Genomic DNA, 22,887 nt, shown 5'->3' on the forward strand with positions numbered 1-22,887 from the left:
TGTGATGTGGCAAGTCTTGTTGTTCTTGCTCAACCCAGAGAGAGTGTCTCTCTAAATTTTCTCCCTAGGCAAGGCCTAGGGATGAGGCTGGCCTCATTCCTCTCCTGGCCCTGCTTCTGTGGGGAAGTTTGGGGAAGGGGGGCCAGGGCAACCCCAGGCTCCCAGCATGGGAGGCTGGGGACAGGAATGTTGAAGTGGAAGCCGCTCTACTACAAGTAGAAAATGTTGAAGGGGAAATTCATATCTGAGGGGGTAATAGAGGTTGGGCTCAGTACCTCCATCTTTGTAACTACAAAGGTTCAAGGGCACAGTGAGACAAACACAGTAGGATGCCTGTTTCCCTTGGGCATATTTTTCCTTCTACAGAGAGCCCTTCTCCAGGACTTGGCCTACACTACCTCCCCCAAATCTTTACCAGGGCTATTTTGGGGCTCAGGACTAATCCTAGATCTACTCCACAACTAGAAAAGTGCATGTGTTCTTCCCTTCTGCTCCCCATTCAGAGACACAGAGTGGGCTTTCATGTAGAACAAAAGACCTGAGACATTGGGAAGCAGTAGAATGAGGATGAGTCAAGTTCTCCCCACCTGTCCATAGGCAGTAGGCCATGTGACTCCCTGGAAAGCACTGAGCAGAACTGGGTTTTAATCTGGGTTTTTTTGGTTCCACCACTTGTTATCTGAGTGACACTGAGCAGGTTCCTTCAGATTCCTCACCTGTAAAGTGGGGAATGGTGCCCACCTTGTGGGATTGGTATGAGGATGAAATAAGATACTGCTTGTGAAGTGCTAGACCCGTGGTGATACCCATTAACAATGCGTTCCTTCTAATGTGGATTTGTAAATGTCATCATAGGAAGGGAACTTGGGGATTCCTTAGGGATTGTCCTTCTATTTTTTTTTTCCCTTGGATCTTAAGTATGCAGAATTGTACCTATCACAATTCTTGCTTCAGCACACCCTCATCATTGATCCATGCATGACCCTCTTTTATTAATCTACTTATCCATCCATCCATTCATCCATCCGTGTGTCCATTCATCCATCCATCCATCCACCCTCCCTCTTTCCCTCTTTTCCTTCCAATAATCTCCACATCTATCTACCTATCGACATATCTACTTATCAGTCTTATATTGTTATTCTTTCTATTTTTAATAAATAGTGATAAAAACATTCATGAAACCACCACCCAGCATGGCAGCTAGAACCCTGATATTAACTTCCATCTACCTCTACACGCCCACCTTTCTCATCCTTTTCCCTTCACCCACCTCAGGCAACCACCATTTAAAATCTTGAGTTCATCCTTTCAGAAAAGATATGGGTTTATCCTATTTATATGTATCCCTAGAAACCCTTTATTAGCTGTTTTTAGCTTTATGAACATGGTATCATGCTGTATGATGGAGGCTTACTCACTCCTAGTATTTTTTTTTGCTAAGATTTATCCATATTATTGTGTATAGCTGTAGTTCACCCATTTTTATTGCTGTATAACATTCCATTCTGGGATTGTACTAAATTATTTGCTCATAACCCTGTGGCTGTGGATTTGGATTTTCTTTCAGGTTTTTCTAATTTGAAACCATGCTACCATGGGTATACTTGAATATATCTTTTGGAGCACATGTGAAGAGTTTTTTTTTGGGTATATATAACTCAAAGGCAGAAATAACAGGTTATGGAGTACATGAATGTTCAAGTTCAGAGTTTCCAAACTGTCTTCCGAAGTAGCTGTGCCAAGTTACATACCTATCAACAACATAAGAAAGAGCCAGTTGCTTTTTTATTTTTCCTATTGGAATAGGGAAAAAATGGCACCTCGGTGTGGTTTTCCTTTGGCTTTTCCTGATTACTGATGAGACTGAACATCTCTTCATATGTTTATTGGCTATAAGAGTTTCTTTTAATCCCATTTTAATGATGGTGCTGTCAAGGTTTCCTGAGAGTTTGGGTGCCCACCATGGGCTTTCCTTGAGGAGTTGGGAGGAGCCTTCAGAATTTGCAGGTCTGTGTTCCTCCTTGGGTAGGAGCTTGTTTTGCTCTGCTGAGTTTCTTTTTTTTTTTTTTGCTCTGCTGAGTTTCTTGCTCAGGGTCATGAACTTCATGTCCAGAATCCCCAGAGAAGCTTCTTTTCTTTCATACGATGTGAGAGCCTACCTCTCCCGACTAACCCTCAAGGTCCAGGTTCTCACTTTCTCTGGGGGCTGCAGGAAACAGCGAGGGACAGCCAGTGCAGAAGGTCTCAGAAGACTCACGAGGCAGGAGAAGCTTTGGGAGTCGCTGCAGACTTCATGGCCAGGGCCTCTCTTGGATCAGTCCTCCTATATAAAACAGGAGGGGACTGAGGGTTCTGTGCCCCTGAGGAGGGCCTTGTGGTGCCTGTGAACTGCAGGGGAAGCAGGAACCTGGGGCAAAGCCCTTGTTCTCAGACTTCTCCTCACAGACCACCTCAAGAGTGCTATCTCCATATTAACTTTCCCTCCTTCTGTGCTCCCCCTGCCTAGACCAAGGAGCCTGCATCTTTGTATATCTTCATACTGGAGCTGTGAGGGGCAGAGGGGAAGGCTGAAGAGATTGGGGTCTGGATCTTAGGGGCCCTTTGTTTTCCACATGCCTTCAAGGTTGGTGGGAAATGGGAGTGATGCATGACTTCTCCTCACAGTGCCCCCTGTTGGCCTGGAGTCTCCCCACCCCTGGGGAATCCCAACCCCTCTCTGAGGTCCCCCTTACTGGGAAGGGAATCTCCTCTTGAGGACATAGATGATGCAAAGTGCCGTCAGGGGAAACAACTTCCAGCCAAGCAGGATGAGGGTTCCAGAGAAGGAGCTGGATGCTCTGGCATCTGGAAAGATAATTAGGATGGACATGGCTTCCATTTCCCACCACTCAGCCCCAAGGCAGGCCCAGCCTCCCTCCTGACTCAGGTACCAAGACTAAGCTTAGACTGAGAGGGAATCCCCTCACCTCTCTAAGCCTCAGTTTCCTTATCTTTAAAATGGGGATGATAATGTATACCTTAGAACATTTCTGTATCACATGAGAACACCCCAATGGCGTACCTAACGGGTACTCAGTAACTGTTGAATCTCAGTAACTGTTGAATCATCCTTTCAGAAAAGATATGGGTTTATCCTATTTATATGTATCCCTAGAAACCCTTTATTAGCTGTTTTTAGCTTTATGAATGTGATATCATGCTGTATGATGGAGGCTTACTCACTCCTAGTATTTTTTTTGCTAAGATTTATCCATATTATTGTGTATAGCTGTAGTTCACCCATTTTTATTGCTGTATAACATTCCATTTGTGTGTGTGGGGGTGGATGGGGGATCATAGCTCATACAAACTTAGTTATTCGCTGGAAGAGCTGGTCGCGTGGGTGCGTGGTCTGGATCCCGCTGTGTGACAGAAGCGGTACTTCCTGCCCTTTGGTCCCTAAGGCAGCACACTCCGTAGAGGTGGCTCTAATTGCTGTCCCGTTTTATAGAAGAAGGAACTGAGGTACAGAAAGGGGAAGTGACTTCCTCAGGGTCACACATGACAAACATGGCAGAGCCAGCATGTGAACCTGGCCTGTCTGTGTCCAGGTCTGAACCTTTACGGCCTTCCCCCCACTGGTTATTACCCCCTCCACGTCCACCCCACTCCCCCAGTCACCCAAACATGCTGACTCTTCTCTGAACTCACTCAGTGGCACGCTGGCCTGGATCAGTGGCTGGGCCTCTTGCTCCACTTGGCAGGTGAATGGTGCTCTGTCCTCTGAGATGTAAACCAGGATACGACTGTCTTGGTTGAATGTGCCATCGGGGTCCTTGGTAGGGGCACAAGTCTCATAGGCCTTAATACTTCTGTTCATCTCCAGCCAGGTGATTTGTATGACTTCAGGGTAGAACCTTTGCACATGGCAGATGAGGATGGCCAGCTGGAGGCTTGGGACCCGGTGGACGGATATGGTCACTGTGGGTATAACTGAAACAATAGCCCTTCCTTCATTCCTTCCTTCCCTCCAGCAAAAGATGCTCAAGGAGCCTCCTTACCTTTCTAGGCCCTGCCCTTGGTTCTGGGGTAGAGCAGTGAGCACGACAGACAGAGTCCCTGCCTAACAGAGCTCCTGTTCTGGCAGGGAGGATAGGGCAGAAGAAGAGCAGTCACGTGATCCTCATAGGGGTTCTGAGAACCTACACGGGGGCAACTGACCTGGTCTGGAGTTGGGGCAGGTTAGGGAAGAGTTTCTGGAAGAAGTGACCTTTCAGCAGAAGTATGACACATGAATAGCAGTTAACTATGTGTGGCGGATTGTGTTTTCTAAAAATGACCACGGCAAGTTCCCAGATGTCTTCCAGAACCTTGCCTCTCCCCACCAGAAGGGGAGTGGACTTCTCTGGAACCTGGTTGGGACTTTGTGACTGCCTGGTGAAGAGAGTACAGCAGAGGTGACATTGTACCTTCTAAAGGTTGGTCATCAAAGTTCATGAGACTTCCCCTTGGGATATTCACTTTTGGAACATAGCCACCAATCTACAAGGATGCTCAGACTAGCCTGTGGGGAAAGATGATCAGGAGAGGCTGATGTCAAGAAGAACTGAAGCCCCAAGCCCATAGCCAGCACCAATGACCAGACATGTTAGTGAGGCAGGTTTGTGATAACCTCAGCCCTGGAGTCCTTCAGCTGAGGTCTCAGACATCATGGGGCCAAGACAGGCCATCCCTGCCAGGCCCTCTCCAAATTCCTACCCCACAGAATACGTAAGCATAATAATTTGGGAGATTTGGAGTAAGTTTAGAGCATTGGAATATGTTTGGGGAAAATTTGTTATGCAGTCCTGGTCACTGGAACACTAAGCAAAGGGGTTGGTGGAGGGCCAGAGGAAGGAAGGCTCTGGGGGAGGCCAGGTAGGTGTGGGGAAGGGTGTCTCAGGCAGAGGGAAGGGCATGGGTAGAGGTCCTGAGGTGAAGCCTAGCGTATCCTAGGACAGAAAGATGATTAGAGTGAGTGGGGGGGAGCATGGGCAAGATGAAGCCAAATTCACAGCCCGTGACCATGAAGACTGGTGCTACACTTATTTCTGGGGGCACATAAGGACATCCTAAGGAATCCATACATTGGTAGTTTAATACAGTCAATTTCCAGATCCCGAACCCTCATATGATTCTTTCCTGAAACTTATCTGCCTGAAGATGCCTATTCCTTCCTCCTGCTCCTCAGTCCTTCTCCCAACCTTATCGAGGGAAGATCTTCCTCCCACACACCCCGAATCTAGTTATGGTGCAGTGCCCTTGGTGTAAAGACTCTGCAGCACAAAATAAAAGGACAGTTCAAAATTGGATTACATTTTAATGGCTATTTTGATAATTATTTATCAGAATTTTTCAGATATTTAGATTGTTTTGATCAATTGTGTAATTCAATCCAAATGAATTTTTATTTTTAACACTTAGAGCCTATGGTCATAACCAAAAGTTTTAAAAATTCAATTTATGTGTATTGAATATTATATATAAGTTATATATAATATAAAATTCAATACATATATATATTTATTGTAGTTCTCTGTTTTCTCATAGTTCTCTATGAATGTGTGATGATGTGGTCTGTAAAGGCTTTCTTAAGATTTTATTTATTTATTTGACAGAAAGAGATCACAAGAAGGCAGAGAGAGAGAGGGAAGCAGGCTCCCCTCTGAGCAGAGAGCCCAATGCAGGGCTTGATCCCAGGACCCCGGGATCATGACCTGAGCTGAAGGCAGAGGCTTTAACCCACTGAGCCACCCAAGCGCCCCAGGATTTTCAAATATAAAATAAATTTACAGTAGGATAAATTTCTCCCCAGGAAATTAGAATGGAAATACAAATTTAAGAGGAAAAAGGGATGTTATAAAATTTATGTTTATTTAAGAAGAGCTTATTTATGTCTGTTGTAATGGATGATGGTGGTATCAAATCAGTATGACCTTATTTTTCTTTGAACATTTCAGAGAGATGTAACATTTGTTATGTTCCAGGGGTTCTGGCCTGTGCAACCATTAAAGTCTGTGATGAACAATTCTGGATGTTAACTTTTAAATGCATGAGGAGCCACATAGTTCTTCACAATTATCTCAGGGCTTTATGAACAAAAATGTTTGAAGATTGCTGTTGAATGCCCTGATAAGGATTTTATTTTATTTTTTTTGTAAGAGCAGCAGTAAGCCACTGCTTTTTAAAGAAAGGAGATGGTTTTTAAAGAAAGGAGATGGAGCTCCGTGTTGGGCTCTATTCTCAGTGGGGAGTCTGCTTGGGATCTCCCTCTCCCTCTGCTCCTCCTCCCTGCACTCTCTGTCTCTCTCAAATAAATAAATATTTAAAAAAATTGGAACTGTATAGTTGGTTTTCTTTAAAAAAGATTTTATTTATTTATTTGACAGAGAGATCACAAGTAGGCAGAGAGGCAGTTAAAGAAAGAGGGGGAAGCAGGCTCCCCGCTGAGCAGAGAGCCTGATGCGGGGCTTGATCCCAGGACCCTGAGATCATGACCTGAGCCAAAGGCAGAGGCTTAACCCACTGAGCCCCCCAGGCACCCCTAGAACTGTATATTTTTTGCATCTTGTTGATGGGGTTCATGTGACTGAGCTCAGTGGAGCACAACTAGGTCTGTTCTGTTTACCACGGAATCCCCAGCACCTAGAATAATGCTGCCACATATGATTGCTCAATAAACACTTGTTGAATGAATGAATGAACTTCTATCTCCCAAATACAAGAGAGCAAAGGGAACTCTGAACGCCAAGGACCCGATTATGGCATCTTGTAAGAAGAGGATGGTCGGATAAGATAGGGAACTTTGTACCCATCTCACAGGGGATTTAAGGAAGAATAAATGGGAGGAGGCAGGTGAAGTCCTCCAATTAGGGAACCAGTGGTGGTCACCAAGTGTTGGCCACTTGGCTGGGGAGGGCCCTTACCTTGGAGGAATCTGGAGATGTTCACGTGCCTACTGAGGGGGCTGTGCAATGTACTGTGAGTCACTTGGCAGGTGACCTGGGAGTGGAGTAAGGATAAGTCAAGGGTCACCAGCACTGTGCTGAAGATGGTGTAGGATTCGGCATCTCCAGGCCGGAAGACGAGGGTCTGAAAGGCTGGAAGCTCCACATCCTTTTCAAACCATTTCAGCTGTATGTTTTTGGGAAAGAAGCCAGTTGATGTGCAGGTGAGATTCATTATCTGGCCTGGGCTGGCCCTGCTGGAGGGGCCATAAATCTCTGGAAGAGAGGGCTTAGCTTTGGCCAAAGTGAAGATGAGAGAGAAGAGAGAAAAATGAAGACGACAAGTTAATTTCCAGTGTGATATCTACCCTTATGGTTCCCCCAGCTAGACTTACTCAATCTCTCATCTCCAGTTTACTCCTCCGTGTAATTTTTATTATGACCCTTCTTACCCTAACAGCTTGCCAACTGGCCTCATGGACTGCTTCTCAGCACTTGCCATCAGCACTCGACACCAGACCATGGTGATCATGTTAAAATACAGATTGGAATTTGTCATTCCCCTTCCCTCTCTTCCCTCCTTCCTGAAATACATTGTTTAAAAAGTCATTTAACTTATGGAACTAAAAACATCACGTCCCTTGCTTCCTCTCCTAGGAGAAAATTATGGACCAACCACTTATAATTATTTTAGCTGATTCATTGGGCATTTCTCGTCATGTTTCTATCTTCTTCTTTCTTCTCTCTCTCTTTCTCTCTCTCTCTCTCTCTCTCTTTTTTTTTTTTTTTTTTTTTTTTTGAGAGAGAGAGAGAGTGCATGTGCATGAGCAGGGAGGGACAGAGGGAGAAGGAGAGAATCTTAAGCAGGCTCCAAACTCAGAGTGGAGCCCAACATGGGGTTCGATCCCACAACTCTGAGATCATGACCTGAGCTGAAATCAAGAACTGGATGCTTAACCGACTGAGTTACCCAGGTGCCCCCCTCTCTGTGTTTCTCAATAAGGTGCTTATATAATTATCTCCTTTTTTTTCAGTTTTATGTATTTTGAATAGACCTACTACTATGGAAGATGATGGCTTAACTCTTATCTTCCTTCACATGCCATTGATACTTCCTTTCCTTACATCTTCTTATCATAGACACATCAGAGTCTTTTATTTTTTTAGTAGTCAGCATTTATATTATAATGACCAATGAAACATTTTTTACAACTGGGCCATGCAGTATATCATGCTTACATTTCCTTTCTTTGTACACTTTTTGTTTTCCCAGTTTTTAATTCCCTCTCTCTCTCTTTTAAAGTTTTTATTTATTTAAGTAATTTCCACACCCAATGTGGGGCTTGAACTCATGACCCTGAGATCAAGAGTCACATGCTCTTTTGACTGAGCCAGCTGGGTGCCCCTAATTGCCTTATTCTTTTTATTTGCTTAGTTTTTATGAACCTAGGACAAATTCATTCCTAAACTTTCTGCCAATGGGTATAACTCCTCCCAGACTGCTGGATACTGCTAAGTACTGTAGTGACTTCAATTTAGGGTACCTGAACCCCCTGGGAATGCAGAAAGACTTTTCTGGAAGTATACAGGCTTGGGTTAAGACAAACCTTTTATAACACACCTTAAAAATACGGAATACACAGGTGCCTGGGTGGCTCAGTCAGTTAAGCCTCCAGCTCTTGATTATGGCTCAGTTCGTGATCTCAGGGTGATGAGATCAAGTCCCAGGTCCGGGCTCCATGTTGGGCGTGGATCCTGCTTAACACTTGCTCATCCTTCCCCTCATCCTCCCCTGCTGCTCACACCTCTTTGCTCTCTCTCTCAAAAGAAAAATACTAAGTACTCATCCTGGGACTTTGGCAATTATCAACAAATGTTTCATTTATAGGTCTACCACCCACTGTGTTACTTTAAAGCAAAACTAGACACTGTCATTTCATTCACAACCACCTCAGCATGTATATGTTAAGAATTAAGAAGTAACTGTAATCCTCTGTGCTTTTATTCCTCTTTCAAAATAAGATAACCAAATGTGGACATTTCCCGCTTTTGTATTTCCTGCTCTTCTTAACATAAAAGATTGTCTGCTCCACCCACTCTTCCTCACACTACTTTTCTTGTTTAATGATATCCTGTGGGTCATGCTGAAGCCAAGTGCCGACTTCTTCTTGTGCATTTTTAAAGTTATAGTACTCCATTATGTGATTCTACCATAATTTATTTAAACTCTCTCTTTTATTCTTACACATAGTGTTGTAATCAAGAGCCTAATCATAAATCATTTTACACTTGTGTCAGTATGTCTTTAGGATAAGTTTCTAGAAGTGAGATTGTTAGGTCACAGGGTAATGTATATATGTCTATGTAATAGGCAATTTGGCTAAATATTGTTAAATCCACTTCTTTACGACTTCCATGATTTTGAATTTCCACATACAAAATATGGAAGTATCAATTTCCCTACAGCTCCTCCAACAGAGAGTGTTGTCAAACTTTTGGATTTTTGGCCAAGCAGATAGGTGAGAGGTTGTGTCCCAGTGTAGTTTTAAATTGCATATCCTTTCATGTGAGTGTGATTGAACACACTCATATATATAGAAGATGTTTTTATTTCACTTTCTATAAATTGTCTTCTCATATTTACTGCCCATAATTCTATAAAATTGCTTGTTGTAAAATTTTAGAAGCTCTCGGGGCACCTGGATGGCTCAATGGGTTAAAGCCTCTGCCTTCAGCTCAGGTCATGATCTCAGGGTCCTGGAATCGAGCCTCGCATCAGGCTCTCTGCTGGCCAGAGAGCCTGCCTCCCCTTCTCTCTCTGCCAGCCTCTCTGCCTGCTTGTGATCTCTGTCTGTCAAATAAATAAATAAAATCTTTAAAAATTTTTTTAGAAGCTCTCTTTGTATGTTAGGGGTGAATCTTTGTATTATAAGTCACAAAATAGTGTATGCACACACACTTCCACACACAAGTTTCTTTTTGTACAATATGATCAAATTGTCATTTTTTTCTCTTTTTGTTTCTGTATTTTGAATTATAGTTGGGAAGGTTTTCCCCACTTCTGGGTTTCAAAAGAATCCAGACATGATTGCTTCTCATACTTGCACAGTTTCATTATTTAAATATCTGATCCATGTGGGATTACTTTTGGCTTGTGGTGGGAGGAGTGGTTCTGGATTTTTTATTCTGTTCCATTGGTTTGCTTACTAATGTTCCAATCGATCCTCCACAATTGTTGAAGACTTCTTTCTCCATGAGATTGCCTTTAGTTTTTTTTTTTTTTTTTAAAGAAATCAATTGACTGCATGCATGGTATTGTTTCCATTATTTTTTCATTGATCTATTTGTCTATCTTTTGTTTAAGTTTATTTATTTTTAGTAATCTCTATACCCAACGTGGGGCTCAAACTCATGACCCCAAGATCAAGAGTTGCACACTCCTCTGACTGAGCCAGCCAGTCAGGCTCCCCATCTACTAGTTTATCCTGATGCCAATACTACACTGTATGATTTTTGTAGGTTTATAAAAATTCTATGTTTATGAGGGATATTAGACTCAAGTTTTCTTTATCTGGTTTTAGTATCACAGTAATGTTGGTTTTAAGGATGGATTGGGAAGCATCACTCCAATTTTCTGGAATAATTTGTGTAGAATTGTTAGCATTTCTTTCTTCAGTGCTTGGTAGAGTTCTCAGTGAAGTCGTCTGAGCCTGGACTATTGTTTGTGGGAGGCTTTTTAAACTACCAAATTCAATTTCTTTAATAAATATAGAAATAATCAGGCTATTGACATTTGGAGTGAGCTTTGGTAGCCCATGCCTTCCAAGGAATTTGTGCATTTTCTCTAAGTTGTTGAGTTTATAGGTGTAAAATTTTTCACAAAGTTTCCTTAATATCTGTGGGAAATGTGGGGATGTTACCTCTCTCATCCTTTTTTTTAAAAAAAGTTTATTTATTTATTTATTTATAATCTCTGCACATCCAAGGTGGGGCTCAAACCCATGACCCTGAACTCAGTAGTCACATGCTCTTCCAACTGAGCCAGCCTAGTGCCTCATCTCTCAGTTTTGATATTGGTAATTTGTGCACCCTTTCTTTTTTCTTGACTGACTGCGATCCCACAATTCTATATATTATTCTGTGCTCACCATGATAACTGTAGTTACCATCTGTCAGCTTGGTAGCTATAAGCTGTGAATTTTCCTTTGTTTGGTGTTGGATATTTTGTATATCCTCTAAATATGCTTGAACTTGTTTTGGGACCTGGTTAAATTACCTGGAAACAGATTGATGGTTCTGCCTCAGTAAGAGGTAAAAAAGAAAAAAAGGGGCTCCTGGGTGGCTCAGTCGGTTAAGTGGCTGCCTTCAGTTCAGGTCATGATCCCAGGGTCCTGGGATTGAGCCCTGCATCAGGCTCCCTGCTCAGCAGGAAGCCTGCTTCTCCTTTTCCCTCTGCTTGCTGCTCTGTCTACTAGCTCTCTCAAATAAATAAATAAAATCTTTTTCTTTAATTGTTAAAAAAGAAAAAAAATATTAGCCCTCGACCTAATGATGCTCCGGTCCTGCATCGCAAAGCTTAAATACAACACATGAAAACATCAAACTGTTTCCAGTTCACTATATCATCATAGTGATGATATACGCTAACACAATAATTATGTTACAGGTGCTCTTCTAAGTGTTTCACATTTATAAACTCATTTACGTTTGTACTCCAAATAACAAGTCTACGAGGTGAGTACTATTATTATCCCTTCCTCACAGATGAGAAAATGGAGACACTGAGAATTTAAGAAAGTTGCTAAAGCCACACAGCTTGAAAATGGCAGAATTAGAAGTTGAATCCAGGCCATTTGGTCCTGGTGTCTGCAATTTTACTCACTCTGCTTTCTGATCTACTTTGTGGCCTTTGAAAATGTAAGATTCTAAAGGGTAGGACTCTATTGCTAGGAGCCCTGGGATCATGTTTCACCCTGCTTCCATGCTATGATTTCTCACTATCCCCATCTTCTATCCTCAACTTTAACATAAGCGCTGACAAAGAGGGAGCCTTGGGCTGAGAGCCTTAAGCTTGTGATCTGTCTTTAGAACAATCAGGCTGGGTTTTTCAGGGATCTGGACTTACCATGTACAAACATCCTGGTGCCTGGTCCACACTTAAACTCCACATCATCAGGGGTCCCTTTCTGGAACTTCACACAGTAGTAGGTTCCGGTGTCTGTTGGGGTGACGTTACTGATGCGGATGGAAAAGTCCATGCTGTTTCTCCTTGTGGTGTCAGAAGCATTTGTTACTCGGGGGAAGTGGCCTCCTTTGAAACTGAAGATTAACTCCCGGCCTGGCCCTGTCCCCCTGAACCACTGAACAGGCCCTGTGGGGATCAGGGAGGTTAGGGTGCAGCGCAGAGTGGCTATCTGTCCGGCTGCGACAGACACTGACTTGTCAGGCTGGATCACCTGCAGCCCCTCCTCACCGGCCACACCTGGAGGGAAATACAAGTGAGCTCCACATGTCCCCTGCCTGGCCCAGAGGGCTTCTCTTATGGCTTTGTCGTGAGACTGAATCTAAAAACCATGGAAAAACACTCAGGGGACTGTGCCTGAAGGACCCAGAGTGTGTGGACCTGGAGTCAGGCTGATGTGGGCTCAAAGCCCGACTCTAGCTCAGACAAGCCTGCTGCTGTTTGGGCCAAGCCCCTCCCTCCGCTTTTGGTGGTTTCCTCAGTCAAGCAGGATGGATCAAGCCTTTCTCCATCAGTGTTGCCAATTTTCAAAGAAGACATGGGTTGTCAAGGACATGAGTGAGTGCTGTAATGGCCAGAATCAGCAGGACCGTTCTGAGGTGTTTGCATTTGCATTCACTAAACACTGCAAGGATTTGACAGCGAGTTTCCATAGATGCTTCTGGGTACCAGACATCACTCTGAGCTCTTCGATACATTAACTGACTCATTCAATTCCCACCATTACTCTGTGAGAACGGCATTATTATTATTCATCCCTGTTCCCAGACAAGAAAATGAGACGCAGAGAAATTCACAACTTGTTCCAAGCCAAATAAACTATAAGCGATGAACTTGGATTTGAACTCTGGATCTTCAAAAAATATCTGTGCTTTTAACCACTTTCCTGGACAGCCTCTGTCCAGGATGTCAACTGAGATGTCAACTCACTGGGAAGGAAAGGGGGCACTTCATCTGTCTGTGGATCCAGGGTCAGCTCTGGGGAGAAGGGAGCAGACAGGCAGGGCTAATTCCCAATCAAGAATAAATAAATTAAAAAAAAAAACCAGATAAGTCAAAAAATGGGCAGAAGACATGAGCAGATACTTCTCCAAAGACGCATGAAAAAGTGCTCATCATCATCAGCCAACAGGGAAATTCAACTCAAAATCACACTGAGATATCACCTTACACCAGTTAGAATGGCAAAAATTAACAAGGCAAGAAATAACAAGTGTTGGAGAGGATGTGGAGAAAGGGGAACCCTCTTACACTGTTGGTGGGAATGCAAGTTGGTGCAGCCACTTTGCAAAACAGTGTGGAGATTCCTTAAGAAATTAAAAGTAGAGCTACCCTATGACCCTGCAATTGCACTACTGGGTATTTACCCCAAAGATACAGATGTAGTGAAAAGAAGGGCCATCTGTACGCCAATGTTCATAGCATCATAACAGCTTTGGCCACAATCGCCAAATTGTGGAAAGAGCCGAAATGCCCTTCAACAGATGAATGGATAAAGAAGATGTGGTCCATATATACAATGGAATATTACTCAACCATTAGAAAGGATGAACACCCAACTTTTGTATCAATACAGAAGGGACAGGAGGAGATTATTCTGAGTGAAATAAGTCAAACAGAGAAAGACAGTTGTCATATGATTTCACTTATTTGTGGAATATAAGGAATAACATGGAGGACATTAAGAGACATTAACAAAAATGAAAGAGGAGACATCAGAGGGGGAGACAAACCATGAGAGACTGTGGACTCCAGGAATCAAACGGAGAGTTTTAGAGGGGAGGAGGGTGTGGGGCCGGGTGAGCCCAGTGATGGGTATTAGGAGGGCATGGATAGCATGGAGCACTGAGTGTTAGATGCAAACAATGAATCATGGAACACTCCATCAAAACTAATGATGTACTGTATGGTGACTAACATAACACAATAATAATAAAAAAAAGAATATAATTTTAGAATGCTGAGATTTTGTGGGACTTAATAGTTTACAAAGCACCACTTATCAGTTTTCTAATCTCTCTGCATGGCAGGTGGAGTACTTGCCATCTATCTATCTATCTACCTATCAAGATCTCCGGCTGAATTAGGGCGGCTCTGACTCCCAGACTCTAGGGTTTTCTGCAGGAGTCTGATACTGCACCCCTACCTCCTCCCAGAGGATGGGCCCAGGTTCTGCAGGTCAAACGACAGGGGATCATGGAGGCTTCACAGGGTGACAGGAGGGTGGGAAGTGAGGCGGGACTGGGAACCCCTGGCACTGAGAAACTCCTGGTGGGGTGAATCCTGTCTGGACCTGAGTGGGAGAGGAAAGGAGCCCTCCGAGGAATAAGCTCTGGGAACATTCATTTGGGAGGGCCTTATTGTAAAAGAAAACATTTAGAGAAGTGTCTTCAAGATGAAGCTGTAGTGAAGAAAGAGAACTTTGAAAGGAGATCCCTCCTCTCTACTGCCAGTGGGGAAGCCCTCCCCTGGGCCACACTCAGGTGAGTTCCTTGCACGGGGCTCCGCAAGGAAGGGCGACACTCACCTGTGAGGCCCAGCAGCAGAGGCAGCAGCAGGGATGGCCCCGGCAGCTGGGGTGGGGAGGCAGATGTGGGCATCCTGGTGGTCCGGAGCCCCACTCCGGGTGAATGTTGCCCGGCAGAGGCCTCGGGACTCTGCTCTGTGATGAGAGGGGAAGTCTCATGTCCCTCACATAAGGGGAAGTGACTGTGATGGGTGGAACGAGCTCTGGGGTTTTCAGTTTCTGCTTCTAGATTGTGAAATAGGAATCAGAACCAGCTGGGAAATTACCAACAGAAGGCTCCCAAGATGATTGGAGAGTTGTGGCAGGCCCCCTTAGGGCCAGGGTTATGTCCCCAGGCCCCTTGGCTCCAGGTCTGAGGGCCTGCTGTCCCTTTCTCACCCCAGAGCACAAAGGTACATGGCCCATCAGAGTGGAGAGTGTGTTCCATCTTTGGGAACCATGCAACACCCTGGGCTCAATGAACCGCCAGCTGTCCAGGAGGAAGGCTCCTGGGAATACAGCCTCCAGGGAGGGGGAGCCCTGTTTTCCCCATTTCAGGGGGATCACTGGTAAACATGAGTCCCTGGGCACCCATGGGCACCCCTGGGTTTGAGGGTACACTTGCAGGGGAAGGGGCTTCCGGTGAATGAGGAGTTCGGTCTTCGGAGGGGGAGGATGGCTTCTGTTTTAGAGGGTGAAGGAGGCCTGCGTGAGGAAGGGATATCAGCATGTTCATCCTGCAGGGACAACAACACACCCCACGCCCAGGAGGAGGAGGAGGGGTGCCTCTTCTGTTTCCCCAGCTCTGGGGCCAGCTCTGGGCAGAGGGGGTGCATGAAGAGGAGAAACTTGATATCAAAAGCGCACCCCCTCTTTTGTCCTGAGCACCAACAGCCAGCACACAAGACTGCGTCTCGAGCCCAAGAAGCTGGGAGCTCCTCACTTTTGTGGGGCCCACAATGGACCCTGCCTTCTGTGACTTAGTTTCCCCACGGTTCCCAGCCCTCACCTCCATCCCAGCCGCTGACTTGGATGTTGGTGATGCTAAATGGCAGAACCCAAAAGGGAGTCAGAGATGGGATTTGATTGTTCTGTCATAGAACATGTTTCCTCTTTCCCTAAGATGCTATTATTGTTCTAGCTTTTTATTTTTTCCTCCCTGAGAGAGCTCAACTGTGGGACCCTTGAGAAGGCACTGGCCTGAGTGTTCCTTTTGGCTCCATTATTCCAACCCAGTGGTGACAGGTTGTATTTTCCAGAGCTGACTGCAGCTATAGTTTTTCTCATGCTCTTTGACATGCCTCTCATTGAGAAGTGGGTAAGTATTCCTTTCCCCTCTGCAGGCTTGTGATAACACAGGTAGTGAGGTAACTTCCAAAGCTTGACCATAAAACTTCCCTGTACTTTTTCCCTGCTCTCCTGGGCAGCTCCTTTTTGGAATCTTGCTGCAGGGCTAGGAGGAAGCCCAAACTAGCTCACACACAAAGACCACACTGTAGGGATACACGCAGGAGTCCTAGCTAAAAGCCCAGCACAGAGTCCAGTAGCCAGCATTAATCATTAGGCATGTCAATGAAGAAGCTTCTGGATGGTCAGACCCTAGAAGTTGTCACCCCTAGCCAAGGCCCCAGACATCATACAGAGGAGACAAGCCATTCTTATGCCCTGTCTGAATTTCTGATCGTAGGATCACTGATCACAATGAAATCCTTGTTGTGGCACCAAGGGGCTCAGTCCATTAAGCCCTCGGCTCAGGTCCTGATCTCAGGGTCCTGGGATCCAGCCCGTGTGTCAGGTTCCCTGCTCAGTGGAGAGCCTGCTTCTCACTTTCTCTCTCCTTCTGCCTCTTTCCCTGCTCGTGCTCTTTCTCTCTCTCTCAAATAAAGAAATAAAATATTTAAAAAAATAATGAAATGGTTGTTTACCACCCCTAAGTTTTGGGGTGTTTTGTTACACTGCAAAAGTGACTCCAACACTGCCCGTGGCAACCTTGTTCCCCATCCCTCCTCATTAGTGTCTACCATCTTTACTGGGCTTGGTGCCCTTACTGGCAGGGACCATTGAATCTGGCCTTAGGAGACAGGCTTAGGGGCCCAAAGGACCTTGGTTGGAATCCTGGGCCCACCTGGTCTCTGCACGACTGTGGCCAAGTCACCTCCACGCCCATATCATACTGTTTGCTCGGCACCTGCAAACCGTTCTCATTATGCACTCCCCTCGGGCTCTCTGTCTGTGTCCCCATTTCAGTGTTTGACACCCCCTGTGAGCCACTTAGTCCAGCTGGAGATGTTGATGTCATTTTTGGTGACACCCTCTCCCCCTCCCCCCACATGCTTTCATCTAAACCCATCCTAAATCCTCCCATGTGTGTCTCTCCATGGTCACATCTGCCTGTCAGTTCACCTCTGTTCCCCTGTTGCATGCGGTCTTCTCCTCACACTGGAGCCAGAGTACTGCTTTTAGATGAGACATCTGAGCTTGTCACTCTCTTTAAATGGCTTCCCAGGGCTCTTAGGGTCACCTGGGATTCTCCTCATGTGCCTGACTGCTCTAACTGCTCTGTCAGACTCACTTCCTTGCTCTTCCCTCATGTTTGGGCTCCGCTGCATTGGCCTTTCACAGGGGCTCAGGCCCCTTGCTCCTCCCTCTGTTCCGTGTTCTGGGGATGCCCACCCACTTCTCCTCTTCATTATGGACAAACCCAGAGCACCCTTAATGACCTCTCAGAATTTGTAATCATGTATTTCTTTTCACTGTTTCTCTTGCCCACTAGAATGTATGCGTCAGAGAGAACAGGGGTTGGGTCTGCTCTGTGTCCCGCTGAGGATACTCAACAGGTGTTTTTAAACTCAGGAGGGAATGGCGGATTCATGGTGAGCATGTGTGCGGTGACCCCAGATGGTGGCCTCTGGTCTGGTTCTTCCCAGAAGTGGTAGAGCCACAGGACCCTGGTCTTCTTGGACATCTTACAGCTGCTTTCTCCTCCCTTTGTTCCTTCTTGGTCTCCTCCATCCCTGGAAACCCTTGGAGCCTAACACTCACAGAGTAAATCACAGTGGTGGCTTCACAGCTATTTCATTTTGGACCCCACTTGGTCAAGGCTGGGCTTTCCTCTTCATGTTGGAAGCTCCCCTGGGTGGATGTTATCAGGGAACAAAAAGACAGACTTCTTGGGTCTCTATTTTGGTGCCTAGCTCTCCTGGTAGGTATCAGAGAAAGGAAAGTGGGGTAAGCCTTATGCCTGCGGGGTGGGATAAATCTTGGGATGTTAACACAGAAGACCCCCAACCCCAAATTTCAAATTTCCATGCAACGTGTATATAGACTGTTCCCCCAAGCTTCCATTAGGATTAGGCCATGAGACTCAGGCCCCATAAGTAAGGGTGTTAAGAACCAAGAGTTGGTTGAGTTCCTGGATGGGTCTTTTAAACTCAAAGCCAAGACAGTAGAATGTAGAGCTAAGGCTTTTGAGTGTGAGAAACAAGTGACTTGTGGAGAACAATTTTTGGTTTCCAGCAATTTTACATTGAAAAAAGTAACCAGAGTTCTTGGAACAAAATTTAATTAAGTAAACTCTGCCCCCAATGTGGCACTCAAACTCACGACCCTGAGACCAATAGTCACATTTTCTCTTGACTGAGCCAGACAGGCACTGCCTCCAAATAACCAAAACTCTTAAGGAAGCATCAATCATTCATGCAACAAGTCTTTATTGAGCATCTAGCTGGGTCTAGCCACTGTTCTAGGCACTGGGGATAGAACAGTGAGGAAGAACAAAGACGACACCCTTGTTCCCAAGGAGCTCACATGCATGTGAGTGGGTCACATAGTAATCACCAACTGCATGCATAGACTGTCGGATGGTAAGAATGCTACCCAAGGTATATGACTGTGTATTGAGGAATGGGATGCTTGGCTTACAAAAAGATGGTTTATATAGGGCAGTCAGAGTCTTTAATTTTTTTATTTTTAAATTATCATTTTTAAGACTTTTTTTAAAGCAATCTCTACATCCAATGAGGGGCTTGAACTCACAATCCTGAGATCAAGTGTTGCTGCTCCACTGACTGAGCCAACCTGGCAAGTTTAGGACAGTCAGAATCTTTTTAGAAAATAACATGATGTTTGGGAGAGATTTGAAAGAAGTGAAGGAGTGGCTACGAAGATCCCTGGAGAAGAGTGTTCCATGAAGACAGGAGAACAAAGGCAAAGTTCTTGAGGACTGTGAAGGTCAAGGGTCCGTTGTGGCGAGAGCCCAGTGTGCAAATGGGAACATGACAGGAGTTGGGTGGGGCAGCTTGGACAGGGGCTGGTAGGCCATCATGGACTCCCCTTGGCTTTCATTCAGATCAGCAGGCACTGACGGGTTGGAGGAATGATGGGATCCCTTGCTGCTCTGAGGGGAAGAGGCTGAGGTATGCAAGGGTAGGAGCAGGGAGCAGAGTTAGCAATAATTATAATAATAATAAAAATATAATAATAATTATAGCAATAATCCAGGTGGGTAGACACTGACATGGACCAAGGCAGTACCTTGGAGGTGGTGTGGGTGACTGGATTCTGGGTCTGTTTTGAACAGAGATCGTAAGATGTGGAATGTGACTTGGACATGAGGTGTATGAGGGAAAAGAAGATCAAGAATCATTCCAGGATTTTTGACATATGTGATGGACAGCTTGCAAAATGGCTCTCAGGGATCCCCGCCTTCTGGAATTCATAACTAAGTGCAGTCTCTTTCCCTTGGGTGCAGGCTCTCCTGGTAGGTATCACTACCTACCTGAGGTAGCAACTCAGTTCTCGATGAATAGAATATGGCAAAAGTGATGGGCTGTCACTTCCAAAATTAGGTCTCAAACTGTGACTCCTGTCTTGCGTATCCTCTCTCTCTCACTACCCTAAGGAAAATCAACAGTCTTGTTGTAAGCTGCCTGAGGGGAAGATCCATGAGGCAATGGATCAATCTTCAGTCAGGGTCTTCAGTCAGTGGCCAGCAAGAGTGTGAGCCTTGTTCACCAGGAAGTGAGCTTGGAAGCACTTCCTCCCCACCGCCTGCGTCCCCCCCAACCCGCCCTGCCCAGCCAAGCCCTGAGTTGACAGTAGCTCCTGACTTCACCTGAGCCAGGGGACCCAGTTACGCTGCCCTCAGATTCCTGACCCAGATAAACTGTGAGACAATGTTTGTTGTTTTAAGCCCTGAGTTGTGGAGGTGTTTTTGTTTGTTTGTTTGTTTGTTTTAATGCAGCAATGGAAAACTAATACAGCATGCAAGAACATTTATACTTTAAAAACAGTGTTAGGGGACCCCTGGGTGGCTCAGTCATTAAGCGTTAAGCATCTGCCTTCAGCTCAGGTCATGATCCCAGAGTCCTGGGATCAAGCCCCACATCAGGCTCCCTGCTCAGCGGAAAGTCTGCTTCTCCCTCTCCCGCTCCCCCTGCTTCTGTTCCCTCTCTGGCTGTCTCTCTCTCCCAAATAAAAATCCAAAATAAAAATAAAAATAAAAATAAAAATAAAAATGGGGTTAGAAAGAATGCCGTAAAATGTTTCTGCCCTTTATACAGATTTAATCTGCCTCCCTGCCAAGGTAGAGAAGTTGAAACTAGGCTAAGAAGGAAATGAGCAGAGCTCAGGAGAACATAGATAGGAGAGTGGGACTCAGGACCCCTCATTTTCCCTCCCTAGGGAGGTAGGATGAGTGCCCCCCCAGGTCTCCTACTCAGCTGTTCCAGCTCTTGTCCCGAGACCCTTCCCTGGGGGCTGTGGTGTGGACAAGTGCGTGGAGGGCAGGTGCCCAGGGAGTGGAGGAATGTGTTGTTCCTCAGACCTCCATGGCTTCTCCCGGGGGAGTTCCTCCAGAGGGGAGGGGACAACAGAGACTGAAGTTCCCCCAGTGTCAGGAAGGGGGCAGCTGTGGGAAGCACATCCATGTGTCTGTTCAGTCAGTCAGTGCAGGTTTTCCCAGTGTCCACTTGTGCCAGCATCTGTGCTCTGCCTGGAGAGGAGCAGGGGGCCTTGATAGTCGACCCTATGAGATCAGACACGGCTCTCTTCCCTGGGCCCTTATGTCCTACACGGTTCCTCAGACAGCTTTTGCAAACCTCCAGTTTTAAATTTTTCATTTCATGGAGCCATGCTTTCTTGGTTCTTTGTATGCTTTGGCTTTTCTTTTTTTTTTTTTTTTTAAGTTTTATTTTAGATTTGGGTATTTGAAAAAAACATGTTTGCATCCTACTCCAGATTCATTTGTTGAACTCCCCAAAGATCATGGTCTTAGTAGGTGGAAATTTTAGGAGGTGCTCAGGTCATGAGAATGGGTCCCTTATGAATGAGATTAATGCGTTATAAAAGAGACCCCAGAGAGCTCTGCAGACCCTTTTAAAAAAATAAACATATAATGTATTATTTGTTTCAGGGGTGCACAATTCACAGCGCTCACCATACCATATATCCTCCCCCATGTCCATCCCCCAGCAACCCCATCCCTCCGACCCCCCTCCCCTCCAGCAACTCTCAGTTTGTTTCCTGAGATGATGAGTCTCTCATGGTTTGGCTCCCTCTCTGGTTTCATCTTGTTTCATTTTTTACTCCTCCCCTATGACCCTCTGTCTTGTGTTTCAAATTCCTCAGATCAGTGAGATAATATAATTGTCTTTCTCTGATTGACTTATTTCACTTACTTAGCATAATATCCTCTAGTTCCATCCACATCATGGCAAAAGGTAAGATTTTGCATTTTTTGATGGCTGCATGGTATTCCATTGTATGTATGGTGTGTGTATACACACACACACATACACACCACATCTTATCTATTCATTTGTTGATGAACATCTAGGTTCTTTCCAGAGTTTGGCTATGGTGGACATTGCTGCTATAAACATTGGGGTGCTTGTGCCCCTTTTGGATCACTACATTTGTATCTTTAGGGTAAATACCCAGTAGGGCAATTGCTGGGTGTTAGGGTAGCTCTATTTGCAATTTTTTGAGGGACCTCCATGCTGTTTTCCTGAGTGGTTGCACAAGCTTACATCCCCACCAACAGTGTAAGAGGATTCCCCTTTCTCCACATCCTTGCCAATGTTTGTTGTTCCCTGTCTTGTTAATTTTAGCCATTCTGACTGGTGTGAGGTGGTATCTCAATGTGGTTTTGATTTGACTCTCCCTGATGGCTACTGATGTTAAATATTTTTCATGTGTCTGTTGGCCATTTGTATGTCTTCTTTGGAGAAGTGTCTCCTCATGTTTTCTGCCCATTTCTTGACTGGAGTATTTGTTTTTGGGGTGTTGAGAGTTTGAGAAGTTCTTTACAGATCTTGGATACCAGCCCTTTGTCTGTAGTGTCATTTGAAAATATCTTCTCCCATCCCATGGGTTGCCTTTTGGTTTTGTTGACAGTTTCCTAAAATTCAAGTTAGTTAACGTATGGTCTAGTATTGGTTTTCCAAGTAGAATTTAGTGATTCATCAATTACATATCACACCAATGCTCATCCCAAGAAATGCCCTCCTTAATGCCCATCGTCCATTTAACCCATTCTCCCACTCACCTCCTCTCCAGCAATCCTCAGATTGTGCTCTATAGCTAAGAGTCTCTTATGGTTTTCCTCCCTTTCTGTTTTTATTTTATTTTATTTTAATTTCCCTTCCCTTCCCATGTTCATCTTTTTTTTTTTTTTAATTCCACGAGTGAAGTAATATGATATTTGTCTTTCTCTGACGTATTTCGCTTAGCATAATACCCTCTAGGTATTACCTTTCCCATTCTATTGGTTGCTTTTTAGGTTTGTTGATTGTTTCCTTCACTGTGCAGGAGCTTTTTATCTTAATAATGTCCCAATAGTTCATTTTTGCTCTTGTTTTCCTTGCCTCCAGAGACATGTCTAGTAAGAAGTTGCTGCAGCTGAGGTCAAAGAGGTGGCTAGCTTGTTTTCTCCCCTAGGATTTTGATGGTTTCCTGGCTTACATTTAGGTCTTTCATCCATTTTGAATTTATTTTTGTGTATGGTGTAAGAAGGTGGTCCATTTTCTTCTGGATGCTGTTGTATAGTTTTCCCTACACCATTTGTTGAAGATACTGTCTTTGTGTGTGTATTTGAATTTTTTTAATTTAAATTCAATTAGCCAAGGTATCATACATCATTAGTTTTTGATATAATGTTCAATGTGTGTGTG

The 22,887-nt window shown here is 44.8% G+C and overlaps 1 protein-coding gene across 2 annotated transcripts; it reads right to left on the reverse strand.

Moving 5' to 3' along the window:
- Nucleotides 1-1,770: 1,770 nt before the first annotated feature.
- On the reverse strand, nucleotides 1,771-14,902 carry LOC131807932 (signal-regulatory protein beta-1-like). Of its 2 annotated transcripts, XM_059133711.1 has the most exons (6): nucleotides 14,738-14,901; nucleotides 12,094-12,450; nucleotides 6,948-7,262; nucleotides 3,694-3,975; nucleotides 2,736-2,847; nucleotides 1,771-2,326 (listed from the first exon to the last, which is right to left on the reverse strand). In XM_059133711.1, the coding sequence occupies exons 1-6, from the start codon at nucleotides 14,808-14,810 to the stop codon at nucleotides 2,257-2,259; spliced, it is 1,209 nt and encodes a 402-aa protein (XP_058989694.1). In that variant the 5' UTR covers nucleotides 14,811-14,901; the 3' UTR covers nucleotides 1,771-2,256. The 2 variants fall into 2 exon arrangements, with proteins under 2 accessions (XP_058989694.1, XP_058989695.1); XM_059133712.1 differs by lacking the exon at nucleotides 6,948-7,262 and having other exon boundaries at nucleotides 14,738-14,902.
- Nucleotides 14,903-22,887: the final 7,985 nt, after the last annotated feature.

The sequence above is a fragment of the Mustela lutreola genome, chromosome 9, assembly GCF_030435805.1.
Source record: "Mustela lutreola isolate mMusLut2 chromosome 9, mMusLut2.pri, whole genome shotgun sequence".
Classification (NCBI taxonomy): domain Eukaryota; kingdom Metazoa; phylum Chordata; class Mammalia; order Carnivora; family Mustelidae; genus Mustela; species Mustela lutreola.

Coding starts and splice junctions, on each gene's coding strand:
- LOC131807932 (XM_059133711.1), bottom strand. CDS start 14,810: ATGCCCACATCTGCCTCCCCACCCCAGCTGCCGGGGCCATCCCTGCTG. Junction 7,263..12,093: donor CACCAGGATGTTTGTACATG/GTAAGTCCAGAT, acceptor CTTTGGCCAAAG/CTAAGCCCTCTCTTCCAGAG. Junction 2,848..3,693: donor CCAGGCCAGCGTGCCACTGA/GTGAGTTCAGAG, acceptor TTATCTTTCCAG/ATGCCAGAGCATCCAGCTCC.